At 33.6% G+C, this 14,563-nt stretch overlaps 1 protein-coding gene across 1 annotated transcript in view; it reads left to right on the plus strand.

Annotated features, from left to right (window-relative positions):
* Adsl (adenylosuccinate lyase) overlaps positions 1-14,563 on the plus strand; it is a 237,367-nt gene that overhangs the window by 48,230 nt on the left and 174,574 nt on the right. Inside the window, exon 3 of the mRNA XM_090376996.1 lies at positions 532-576. Coding sequence (XP_090233122.1) covers positions 532-576 — 45 coding nt within the window. The remainder of the gene's footprint in view (positions 1-531; positions 577-14,563) is intronic.

Here is a 14,563-nt window from a genome sequence, read left to right on the forward strand (position 1 = left end):
CATTAATAAAAGATCAAGCATTAGTTTACTTATGCAGAATACAAAAAAACTCAGTAACTTTTTCCAGAAATAAAAAGTTGGGCACCTGTGAGGTGCTGCACAACCATGTTGATTACAGTTGGTAGCATGGCTGCTGGGTTAAGAATTGATTGATTAATTTTATTCTATTTAACCTACCTATAATTGTAAACATTTATTTCACCTAGTAAAATGATATTTTAGCATATAGTTTTCTGATTATACTCTGTGACAGCCACAAAGGGCCAGAGCAGCTTACAAGATAGATACTACAAACCTTTATTCTTTTATGGAGCTCTTCAAGTTTCCTTTAGATTTGATTCTTCCAAATTGGATAGGGAATGTATCTCAATTGTTAGAGGTCCCTCAGCAATAACAGTACTTCTTGATTGAACCTAATAGATGTTAAATTAGTAAATACCTGTTATATACTTTGACAGTCCAGTGATTGTATTTTAGATAAAATATTTTTGCTCTTGATTGTATTGTTTGTTAATATCTTGTTTCTTACAGGATTTAATACAGCTGAGGGATGGATTTGATATACTGCTTCCTAAGGTAAGGCAACATTTAAATTTTTAAGAAAAATGAATCCAAGAAATGGAAATTAGTGAGAAAATAAGTACACTCAAACTTCCCTATGATGAATTCGATAAATCCAGTGAAAAAATTCGTTACAGAGAAATTTCATTATACGGAGAATATCTTTTTTATTGGAAATTGTTATCTAATTAGAAAATGAAAATGAATGTACATTTATTTCTGGCGCCTCCATAGCCAGGTGGGAAGGAGCAGCAGTGCGTAGCACATGCTTCTTGATTAGACCGGGGTTCGAGCCTGTCACCACCAAATACGGAGGATGCGGAAAGGTCAGGGAATGACCACCGCATATTCCCGGAGCAATATGGCCTTAGTTGTCAATGCTCCTAAAAACCAAATAACAACAACATTTATTTCTTAATGTATTTTATTTCAAAACATACTTATTTTAATTACGTTTACATAATTTTTGCCGGTAAGTATCACAAATTAAAAAAAATCTGTAATTTTCGTATCCACAGTACAATTAAAAATTGTCTGATTCTCAAAGAAAACCTCACATTTATTCAGAGCATTAAAAACATTATCAGGAACATTTTCACAAAACTGTAGACCCAGACGAACCGTTTTAAAAGCGTAAATCATTTCTTCGTGAGTTGGCTTTTCTACAGGTTGTTCTGATGCATGTTCAGCGTCATCGTTAATTTCTTTGTGATCATGGTTGCATCTAACACTGTTCAGCAGTATTTCATCTTCATTTGTACGTTCTGTTGTAGCCAGATCTTGATCTTCAAACATAACCATCGAGTGTTGTTTCATTTTCAATGTTTCCTGACAATTTTAATAATGTCCAAAAGTTTTTCGGTTGTGAAAGGGGCAGTTCATCTTGTTCCCTGGTTGTCATTCGACTTCTGTATTCAATGCAAATCTCACTTTTGAAAAATAATTTTGAATGGTGTATCCAGTGACATCGTTTATCCAAACTTTTGCCAGTTCAGAGATGCAATCTCTAAGGTTAATTGTAACCTTCAAGTTTCTATTTTCTTGTAACGCATTGGCAATCTTCATTCTTATTCTCGTTCGATAATGAAATTTAAAATTTTTAATAATGCCTTGGTCCATTGGCTGGAGTTTTAACATTATGTTTGGTGGCAACAACAACAAAATATTACTTGTCACTCATGCTTTTTTTTTTTTTTTTTTTTTTTTATTAAAGGTGTAGTCAACTTCCAAAGATTTTGTGCCTCTAAAACATCTTAGGTTTTTTGATTTTCCGATGACTAAAAGTCTTAATTTTTCACTTTCTGTCATATTGGCTCTAACTAGCACAGTGATTCTTTCTTTGCTTTCTGCCAAAACATTTATCATCCTTAAAAGCAAGTGTTCTATTAGGTAAACGTTTAAAGAATAAACCCATTTCGTCAGCATTAAAAACATCCTTAGGTTCATATTCTTCCAAAATCTTTAAGGTGTTATTCCTCCAACCATTGCAATCTTCTTCTTTTACATTAATACTTTCTCCACAAATAACCTTTTCCACAATTCTGTGGTGCTTCTTAAATTTATCTAACCACCCAGTGCTCGCATTAAATTCTGTATGTCCAGGAGACTGCAAATTTCAGAGCTTGTTGCTTAATTATTGGACCTGATATTGGTATATTCTTTTCATATATCATTTCAATTTCATTTGCACCCATTTCAGAACAGCTTTATCAACATCTTCATAAATACACAACTTAATTTGCTTCTTGTCTACTCCTCCTTCAGTTGCATTTAAAATTGATTCTTGATTTTTTAAAATTGTAGATAAACTGATTGCAGGTATGCTATATTTCTCCCTAATATCTTTTTTCTTAAAACCCTGGTCAATATCATGAAGAATCTTGACTTTATCATTAATACTTAAACACTTTCTCTTCAACATTATTTCCACAACTGTAAAAATTACTTGACTGCAGCTCTTGCCGATACATACACCATGTAGCCACTGCAAACTTTGCTGCGCTGGCCATAAAATCAATTGTTAGTACCACCTACTCAATGACATTCACTTGTCAATTCAACAGTATCAGGTGACCTTTACTATCAATCACTTTGGAAAAAATACAACTTTGTGAATTTCTTTTATTCTGCTTTCATTCATATATACAGTACACGAAAGAAAATTTATGTTAATTGTATGCTGTATGTTACTTTTCAGAAAAAAAACAAAACAGAACTAGAGCATATAGCCTATGTGATTGATGACAAATTGTTCTAAAAGAATGAAATAAAAAAAAAAAAATCATGAAAATCATCTACAGTTAGATGAGAATGGACATATACAAAACCTATCATATAATGATTGACAAGAAGGTTACACGGTACGGTTGAGGTGAGAAGCGAATGTCACTCAGTAGCCATTACTGAAAACTGACTATCGAAGCATTCTGTTTATTGCTGCCGCAGCAGTGCGCTAAAGATTTACCCGCAGCGAATTTCATTTTCCCCTTAGCCAACATCAGTTTACAAACCTACCCTATTTATTGCAAAGTTCATGACCACTTTTAAGAAAACCCATTTGGTTTTATAAATGTAACAAAAATGAAAAAAGACCCTCCTGTGGGCATCAATGACCACAAGTAAACGTTTAAAGAATAAAAACTAAAAGGATGATTAATTCCAGATGCTAATGAGAAATTTTAGAGGGAAGGAGGCCATACATTTGAGCTGCTGTTTAGCAGTAAATGCTTGAAAATCTTCAAAAATGTTTTTGCTAATTTTTTTAAAAATTTGTTATAGAGAGACTAACACTTCACTATATGGGGTTAATTTTACACTTAATTTCGTTTCAATGTGCAATGTTTTCGAAAAAATTCATAATATAGAGAAATTCTTTAAATAGCAGTTCATAATAGGAAGTTCTGCTGTACTTAAATTAAACCTGCATAGAGTGTAATCTGTCTTTAATATTTCTTAAATGGGATGCATATTATTCTCAGGCATTTCTTGGTACTTACTTTCTGTATCACTTCTTCAGTGACTGTAAAAACTGTAGAACAGGCAATTCTGGTAACTTAATTACACAGATTTGTTACTTTAATTATGCATTTCTGAGAAGTCAGTAAATAAAAGGAAGTTTATCTATTCTTCAAAGATTCACCTTTTCTTACTTTTTAATATTTAAGATTTTTTATTGTTTCATTTCCAAATTTGTACTATTAGTTTAATTAATAGTTATTTATTAAGTTTAATGTGATAGACAGTGCTAATCATTAAACAGCAGAACCACTTTGGACAGTAACATAAAAAAAATAAATGGATTACTTGCATGGCTGAAATGCTGTCCTTATTACACCATAATCGTCATATACATTTGTGATACAGAAGACATTCTGACCTGATTGACCTTTCTTCTGGGGAAGGCTACTTCAGATTTTCCAATACCCTGTACAAACAAAAAGTTGGGCTGAGTATGGGCAACCCCTTCTCTCTCCTTGTGGAAATTTTCACAAACACATTTGAAGAAACTTTAGATAATTTCCCTCTCAAACCCATATACTGTGAAAGATATGTTGACATACTTATCATTTGGCCCCATGGATTAGAAGAATTATACAGTTTCTTTAGATCTCTATTTAATGAAATACAATAACTCCCTCTTGATAGGAATATACAGAAAACCCACAAACACTGGAACTATCCCAAAAACAATTCTAATCACCTCATGAATGCAAAAATGGGTGTCCTTAAAAGTTTTATCCTTAGAGCCTGGCTATTATCTTTGCCTGCAAAGATAATACACCCAAGGAAGAAATCGATAGAATTTCCAAATATTTATAAATATTAAGTATTTCTAAATAGAAATAAATTAGAAACAGTTACCCACCAAAACTCGTAAAGAAAACTATTAAAACAACAAAAAAAAATCTCCTATATGCTCATCTGACAAATCAGAAGGTAAAGAAAAAAAAATACATCACCATCCCTACATTCCCTAAATTAGTAATAGATTAAAAGTATAGCTAAAATACGTGGATTGTACACCAGATTCATAAACTAACACCATAAAAATTATTATTGAAACATCCTCCCCTGCTTCTCCATTGACAAAAGCTCTCAACACAAATCACTCATCAATTAAAAATTAACAATTAAAAATAAAGATTAAAATTTACAAATTAAAAATAAAAAGATTGCAAAAAAATGTTATATTAGATGAACTGGTGGAAGATTATTTAAAAGAATAAAAGAACACAAGTCACACAGTCATGATCAAATAATAAAATTGGATCCTGCTTTTCACACCTGGAGTGAGGATCACCAGTGGGATTTTAAAAACACTTGTTTTAACTACTGACAGGTAATGCAAACATAGGCTTTACCAATAAGCCTTTGTTATTGGTATAACCAACAATATTACTTAATATAATGGCATGCGGATATATAACAACCAAATTCTTATTTTTAAAAATAGAGTATTAGAAGATAAGACACAAAAATAAAAATAACAGTATAAGTTCAGAAATAAAATATAATTTCAAAAATAAAAATATAACTTGAAGGAAGAACCCTGCACCGAAGGTGATTTAAGCTTTTAAATAACCCTTGATCCTCCCATACAGTAAAATAGCTGCCAGGCTAATCTGGCAGCTATTTTACATTAGTTACATTAGGGATCAGCAAATGGCTAATCCCTAATGTAATTCTAGACACCCTGGTAACCAGGTTAATAACATCTAATTCCTTATCCTCTACTTAATACCCTATAATTTTTTCTAAGATAAACCTAACTTGTTATTGGCTCCAGGAGATATTATCCTTGAAAAAACATCTTTCCACTTTTATTTTAATTTCTATAACCTTAAGGATATCTTATTTTAAAAAATCACTTTAAAATTACCTTAGTTTGAGATTATTGTTATCCTCTATTATATTAAATTTAATAGTTAACTATTAATTAAACTAATAGTTCAAATTCAGAAACAGTAAAGAATCTTAAATATTAAAAGTAAGAAATGGTTAAAGTAACACCTCTCTATTAAGTTACTAATTGCCTGTTCTGCTGTTTTTATAGTCACTGAAGAAGTGGGGTACAGGAAGTACTGTGAAATATCTGAGAATAATCTGCTACCCTTTAAGATAAAACACTCTATGCAGGTTGAAGTGATTATTTTCTCACTAATTTCCATTTCTCAATTTACCTATGTACTATGCTGCTAAAACAACATCAAAAATGAATCATTTCCAAAAATAAAAATTGTTCATTTAAAATATTATTGAAAGTGAATGAATTATTACAGTATTTTTCAAGCTATGGTACCTACCTATCTCTAGCCAGCAGAGTGCATGTCATTGCATAAGGGGATTATGTCTGGCTTTTTTCTGTATGAGCTGTAAAAGGGACTGAGTTACCATTTCATTGATGATGACCGTACTGTTGGAGAAACATTGTTTTCTTAATACTTATAAAATTTTAGAATTATTAAGAACAAATTAATAACATGTTTAATATGTGGTGGTTTATTTTCAAAAATTATTTGGTGGGAACAGGGCTGGCCTTGCAGTTGCAGGAACTAAGGTAGCATGGTGACAGTCCCCCCCCCCCCCAAATCCAGTTGTTCTGTAGTTTGTAAAATGAAATTGACCTCTCCCCATTAGTTGTCGCTTACATTGGAGGACTATTATGTTTTTTTTCCTGAAAATTATTATCATGGAACTCTAATTGGTTACTTTTATTTTTATTGCTACAGCATTGTGCGATTGCCTGCAATTGCTACAGCATTGTTGAGGCTAAATAAAAAAAAAGTAAATTAATACCAGTAAGAATGAAAAATCTGCTTTCAGTACTGGCAATGCTTATGATAAGCAGAAGTATTACTTAAATTTCTTCTCACAATTCAACTTTGTTCTAAGTTGTTTTCTTTGTTCCTGTGTTGGTTAATGGCATCTGTGGCACCTCACTAAAGTATTCTACCATGGTACTTGGAGCACACTGATTTTCTCTTTCCAAAAATCCCCTAACTTTTTTGTTTGGAAGGTTATGATTCCTTCCCTCACCAATCACAGCATCAAAAATTTACATATTTGTTCCAACTCCACCAAGGTGTCCCTTCTTCTACACATAGACACCAGTTACTGTAACCTTTTCCTGGGAATATCTGTAAATTCCTTTTCTGAGAATTTCATTTCTGTCTATATGTTTTTGGACACAAATGGCTATGCCTAGAGCTAGACCATAGAAAAGTAGCAGATGTCTTTGCTTATGTAAACATGAGAAGGAAAGGGATGAATCACATTGGTCCACTAGATATGAATGTTGATGGTACTGCTGAGGTTGTTGACATACTGAATAGATATTTTTCAGCCACATTCACGCACGAGTAATTTTTTAGAAATGGGGATGCTAGAAGTATATAACATTCTAACAGGAAGCTAAATGATTTTGTGATAACTGAGAGGAAAGTGGAAGAGAAATTGTTGAAGCTAAAAGTAAATAAGGCACATGGGGCAATAGGATCTATTCAATTTTATTAAGGGTGGCAGCAAAAGAAGTAAGCAAACTTAGAGCTATAATTTTGAGAGCATCCTTGGATTCAGGGGAAGTCTCTGTGTATTCGAGATTGTGAATGTGGCCCCAATTGACAAAGGGGTATCAAAGGGTTAAGTGAGTACAGGCACTCCTCTGCTTATGTAAAAAACGACTTACGTACAACTTGCAGGTATGTACAAAGCACAAAGCTGTTATGTTTGGTTATAAGAATTAATTTTGAACGCCTTCACGATATTTTTCTAAAGCAGATTTCTGGAGGTCATTACCATAAAACAATAAAAACAATTAGCAGTTTCCAGTTTATTGGACTTTTCTGTTAGTGCAATCTATTAAAAACAGGTAGTAAACTTGATCTTATTGCATTTGTGATGATACTGATAGCTGGAATTCTGTGCAATTTTATGTTATTATGGTGTAATTTGCTTCCCCTTCACTGAAATCAATTGTATAAAAAACATAAATTTTCAGAATCTTCTCTTCATTCCTATTTTTTGAGCTTCATAAAGTTGTTACTCCGTATCCAACTTACACGTATTGTGTTAGTTGCAATTTGTGCTTGACATGTTCTGTTATCGATTGCTTATTTTCTTATTGTTTTAAATTTTACGACCCAAAAAAAAAAAAAGTCAGTGAACAGAAATATCAATTAGTTACACTATTAATTAAGCTGTCATGTAAGTGTAAATTTGTTTTTATTTTGCTAACCTGTGGGAAATATTCTTCCGATTTTCATGCATCATTTAATTTTGTTAAATGTAAAATGTAAATTTATGCTCTATATCTTTACTTTTATAGCCTGTGGATAACATTTTCATTCCTCCTATTTTCACTTATTAGAATAGCAGTTTAATACAATTAAAATTCAGTTCGCAAATGTGATTTACAAATGACCAGCGCTTACTACATATCATATAGTGAATGGTATTTTATTTTGGAGAGTCCGTTGTAAATTGATATGATCGTAGATTAAATTAAATTATATATCATATTTAGATTAAATTAGTTTTGAATAAATACTGTACTCTACATTATTATTCATTGTATGTTTTTTCAGCTTCATTTAACTCAGTTACAAATCATGAAATGCTGTACATGATGAAGTTTGTCGGGGGTTATAATCTCATTGCATTGCATTGCATTGCACTGTGCTGTGCTGTGCTGTACATGTATTTTGTATCTGCAAGACTGAAGTTGGACTTAGGTACAAAACGGACTTGTGTACATGAAAAAAAACTGATTAAGTACGTAAGTCGAGGAGTGCCTGTAATCACAAACAGGTTTCCTCACAGATGCCTGGTTTTTCCCAAGTACTACAATTTGTAAAACTGAGTTCTTTTATGGTAGCGATAATATCTTTGTAACCTTGTTGCTCTTCTCTGTATCTGTTTCACAGTTCCTCATCCTAAAAATGATGATTCCAGACCTGTATGCACTACTCAAGATGCAGGCTAACCGTTGCCTTATATAACGGGACAATCAACTCCTTGTACCTGCAAGAAAAATTCCTTTATATTTTTGACAGAACTCCATGAGCAAGCCCGGCAGCCATTCTACACTGCTTGGAAAGCTTCATGTTGGACTGTACAATTACTCCTCAATCTCTTTCACTTTCCACCAGCTTGATTGTTGTGTCACCTAAATGTTATCCTGAGATTGCTGTCACCTATATGCAGTACCTTACATTTGTTAATTGCCATCTACCTAATTTTTCTAGGTCTTGTTGCAATAGTATGCCTTGATTCCTTGTTATTAACCACCCTGTCAACTTTTATATCACCTGCAAATTTTGAAAACAGTTAGGAACCCCCAATACAGAACTCCGTATGTCTCAGCTATAAACATTAGACCACAAAGAGTAGTGCCCATTAATAACCAACTTCTCTTTTTGCCACTCAACAATTCATTTATCCATAGCAATAACTTGTCCCTAATTCCATACTGCTCCAATTTGTACAGAACTTTTTAATGTGGAACAGTATCAACAGCTTTTCTGAAATCTAAGTATGTGATTCAAAATTATTTTTGCATCAAGTTCCTTTTCCTTTGTCTGTGTTATAATATCCAGTCATATTGGTCAGACAAGATTGCCCCTTAACAAATACATATTGCCATTAACTCCTGCCTAGATGGTTGTATATTATTTATTTATTCCATTTATTTACTCCATCTATATTATTTGTTATTAATTACTCCATTATTTTTCCTGGAACAAAAGTCAAACTTAATGGTTTATAATCACTCACTACAACCTTTGATACTCCTCTGTGAATTGTGGAGACATTTACACATCTTCTGTACTTCTGGTATTCCCATCCCTGAAAACTTCTTCATGTGAGGATGTAGTTGCAAATTATTTATTCAGTAAATATTTATTGCAAAATATTTATTCAGTCAATTTTAATTAGGATGATCAATAGTCATGCCATTCATATGTATTTGACTAATGTGGTTTATCCCTTTTTTCTAGTGCATAAGCAAACAATTCTTTGCTACTTTCTTTTGTATTCTTAGCGAAAGATTTCTCATAATCTTCCTTAGCCTGCCTAACTCCCTCAGTTCCTGTATTCCCTAATAATTTATAATAGTCTCCCATCAGTTTTTCTTGTCTGCCACTACTCATCAGTAGAAAGTTTAGCCTAGTTGACTATGTTAGCAACTGCAAATTCTGTATTCCTCATATAGAATTTGCAGTTGCTAACATTGTCAACTTGTCTCACTGAAAAGAATTTAAACTGTCTGAGACCGTTGTAGTCATCTTTCAAAAAAAAAAAAAAAGGGGCAAAATCTCTTCCTTTTATCCTTGATATTAGTTATATCTTTAAGTAAATTCCCCATCAGTCCGGAGCAATATGGCCTTAGTTGCTAATGCTCCTAAAAACCAAATAACAAAAAAACAAACATAACTCCATCAGTATATTATGATCACTGCTGCCTATAAAGATTCTTAATGCATGAAGAGTCACTGCTGATAATAAAATCAACAGCATTGCTTTCTCTCATTGCCTCTCTAACCTGTTGGTGCAGAAAAGAGTAATCCAGTACATCCAGAAATGCTCTGTTAATGCCTGAGTGACCAGGCCACAAGTTCCATTCAACATCTGGAGAATTAAAATCCCCATTATATTATTCTGATTTACTGGTCCATTCCATTTTTTTTTTTTTTTTTTTATGAAAACCCCAAACACGAAAGGTATCAAAACCTATAGTACTTAGTACCGTGCATGGGTTGAAGGAGAAGTATGGGGGGGGGGGATGCCGGAAACTTTGCTCTAGAGACTAAACATGGGTTTCACCACTTCAAGCCTCCAATAAGCAAAGTGGTGGTATTTCACCGGTTGATGAAAGTCATCTACCACCTACGTTTTTTTTGTCTGTATTGTCTGTATAGTTCTTTGTTGTAGTGATTATAGTCACTTGGCCTATAACATACTCCCATTCTCATTTTTGTTTTCCTAGTGCTTATGTCACACCAGATTGATTCAACATTACACTGGTCACTTACCTCGACTGAGTGCATTACCTTTGATCCTATGTTCTTAATCAAATGCATGACTCAACCTTCCCGTCCTCTCTGTCATTACCGTACACATTGTACTTGCCATATTGCATTTCCTCATCCCTATGTCCTTGTCGCTCAGTGCTCCTGATATAGCTACAATGTCTGCATTTGATGACTTCAAATTCATTAAGTTTTTACTATACTTATAGCATTAGTTTGCAAGCGTGTGCACTCTTAGTAAGCCTAACATAGTCCAGAAATTATCTCTTGCTATCTATTATATGTATCAATTAATAAAGTCAAGATAAACCAAAACTTTTTTTTATTTTTAACTTTGTTTTAGTGTTTCTAATACATATACAGAATAACTGTTTAATTTTTTTTTTTTTTTTAATTACGTGGGTACAAATGGTCTCTGGGAAAAACTTTCAACTTTTATTTTTTATTGATTTAATGGACATTTGGGCAATACCTGACACCCCACCTGCTTCCTCTCATTAGTCCATAAAATCATGAGCTTGCTGTAATTTTATGAAATAGTGCCATTCTTACGTTTAACTGTCAACTGTCTAAGGACATCTGTTATTTAAAAAAAAGGGTAAAAAAAAAGTATCTTGTTTCTTTATATATTATAGCATTAAGCTCACACAGTCTACTTATTGCTGCTTATATTTGAGAGGGCTTATCCAATATGTTGCAAATTTTGGAACGTTGATCAATATAAATAATGATTGAAAAGAAAATTTCTGTAATTCATAGCTAAAAGTGAACACTTTTGGACTGAGTTACAAATAAAACTGTGTGCCAAGTCTATAAACAAAAACCAATTGTTACTGCAAACAGCAAAGAGTTCAATCAGTATGCATGCCAGTATTCAGCAGTTGTTAATTTCATTTGCCTTTACTTTTACAGCACTCATTTATTGACTCTTAAAGAATGACTGCCACATGCATTTTAGCATAGTGCTTAGGTTCCTTTTGAACACTTATATATATATATATATATATATACGTAATGGCACATCACTTAGTGCCATTTAATGCTAATGTGTCAGAGGCAGTGGACATGTTAATAGAGGTTTAATATACACATGACTTGAGTTATGTTTATAATCAGAAGTTTTCTTCCGAACTGATGCTTGGCTGCTTGTTTAGATTCTGTTCATTCATTGCTCAGTTTTGCCATTGGCAACTACTTGCTGTCTGATAATGGAACCAAATTTACTAAACTGGTCACAGCAGTGCCTTTGAGACTTTAATGAATAATGGATTCACATAATGTTTGATGTAGTCTGATTAAAAATTATTTTAATTACTTCATGTTGACTGTGTGGACAAAAGTAGTTATTTCTAAAGAGCCTAAGACCAAATGCTGTCACTGGAGGGATACATCATTCCCGGACAGTTGATGGTAAAACCTAAACAGAATATTGTTATTTTATAAAACAATTTCAAAGTCATTAGGAAAGGTGGGTACAGGCTGAGGAAGTCAGTAACTGAGATTCTGTTAAAAAAATTAAGTGAGATTTGGCAAGGGCTATCTTATAAAGAACAAGATAGCCTGTGACAAACTTCAGGAGCCATGTCCTTCAATTGGAGTGATGGGGTATGGGGGTTGGGGGAGGGAGGAAGAGAGTGTGTGCATATCTACAAGCTCATATATCTGAAAAAATATTTTAAAGAAAACTTGAATCTGTTATTTACTATTCAACCAGTACCTAATAATGACAACCTCTGCTACCTTAACAACCTTGAATGGCGAACTTACTTTGAAGGAAGAAGAATCAAGTAGTGACTCAGATACTGAATAGATTTGAGTGTCTCAATTTATGAGTCCTGTCTTTCAGAAATATACATCAGTGATGACTTGATATCAGAATTAATTGATAACTTGCTTTTTTTTAAATCGCCACTGCCAATTTCCTAGGCAGTGACTGAAAATTCCATCCATATCTTTGCTGATATGGATGGAATTTTCATCTGAAAGGTGCACACATTGCACCTTTCAGTTTGTGAAACTTTTCCCTGCAAAAACAGCTTCAACTTCTTGAATATCCACTACCAATTCCTTAAATTCTGATCTGCAAGTAATTCTCCAGTGGGTTGAAGGAAAATTTAGTCAACTTCGATCCTAAAACTGAGTTTTCTCTGTTCTCACAAAAAAGTCTTGTGCTCCTGTGCTTATCTTCAACAATGCTTAGATTTCCAGAAAATATCACATATCTGTATTGGTGATTACCCTGACTACTAATCTCTCTTTTGCATAGCTTCCTCTGTATAAAAAATATATAGCTTCCTCTGTATAAAAAAAAAAAAAATAAAATAAAAAAACTGGTTTCTTTTTTTGTCTCTAAGTGTTTCTTTTCTTATAAATATAAATATTGCTACTGCGTCTGTGATGGCACCCTAAAAACCCCTCTCAAACTCATAGATTCTCTTCAAAAGAAGGCAGTACATAATGTTCTGTTTCTGCTTTTTGCCTTTTCATAGATGCTTCCATTGACATTATTCTTTCCAATTAGTATCTGTATTTCTAATGCTCTCTTTTAAACCAGTCTAAATATGTACACCAACCAGTCATTGTCACTATCCAACTCTAAACTCATTGAATTCTCTCTTTTTTAACCCTTCATTTCACCCTTCTATCTCTGTTCATTTTGGTTGGCCAAGTTGATGAATAAGCAGTGCATATTGACAGGGTGTTGTCTCATCCCTCTACTTCTTTCTATTTTCTCCATATTACTCTGGTCCACTATGGCCATAGTTGCCGATGTGCCTAATAAATCCCGAAACAAACAAACCATATTACTCATGTCCATTTTCAATATAACCATTTGATCCCAGTACCATTTTCAACATAACCATTTGATCCCCTGTCAATCTTCTGTTCTCTCCAATCAGTTCTGATATCCATTAGTAACTCCATCACCTTTATTTCAGTACTTTATGGAATGTTTTCAGTATGAGCCTATGTGTTGCTCATATGTCTGCCATATAATTTATTCAGTTATTTGTTTATCTGGAAAGATCCAATGGACTATGAAAAGGGTGTGTTCAGATACTTTTTTGGTGTGTGTGTGCATGCATGCATGCATGCATGTGTACTGTATTCAGTTGCGTGTATAGTTTATGTTAAATTGTTAATAAAATATATGAAAGCCAAAAATATTTCTTTCTTTGCCAGTTTACTTTCAAAAACTAATGCTTTATGAATTGGCATAAAAGTTAGTATGATTGAGATATGAGTACATTGAATGTCTGGTGTCAAAATTTTGTTTGTAAGGTCAAAAGTTGGTAGATCAGATGTAAATCAGGAGCTCACTGTGTGCATGTGCATAATGTAATTATATACAAAGGGTACTAGGAAAGTTTTGCAATATGACGCAACAATGAATCACAGGAAGCTGCTTGTTGCTGCATGTTGAGACATGTTCATACGTGCATAGTAGCCGCCGCGCCAAGTCGATGGGCTCAGTTATTCATTAGTAGTGAGAGTGTAAAGTGCTTGCGATGGCATCGTGGTCACGAAATTAGATTAGGACAGTTTTGCGGTATAATTTCGTGCATGGTTTAACCATAGACCAGTGCTTAGAAGAAATGACTCTTGCACTAGATGATGATTGTCCACATCGTACAACGATATTCAGGTGGTATAGAGAATTCCAAAGGGGAAATTTCACTCTGGAGGATTCTGAGAGGCTGGGAAGGCCACGAACGTCAGTTACGGAGGAAAACGTTACTGCTGTGAGGAAAATGCTTGACGAAAACAGGCGAGTGACCTACCAACAGATAGAGGATACTTTGGGCCTAAATGCACCAGCAATTCGTTCGATTCTGCAAGATCATTTGCACGTGAAGAAACTTTGTTCTCTCTGGGTGCCGCATCAACTGACTGAAGAGTAGATGACACGACGTGTGACTTGGTGCCGGGAGATGTTAAAAAAGTTTGATAAGGGACAATCTCGGTATGTGAAC

This window comes from Mastigoproctus giganteus, chromosome 7 (assembly GCF_048544385.1).
Source record: "Mastigoproctus giganteus isolate SK-2022 chromosome 7, ASM4854438v1, whole genome shotgun sequence".
Classification (NCBI taxonomy): Eukaryota; Metazoa; Arthropoda; class Arachnida; order Uropygi; family Thelyphonidae; genus Mastigoproctus; species Mastigoproctus giganteus.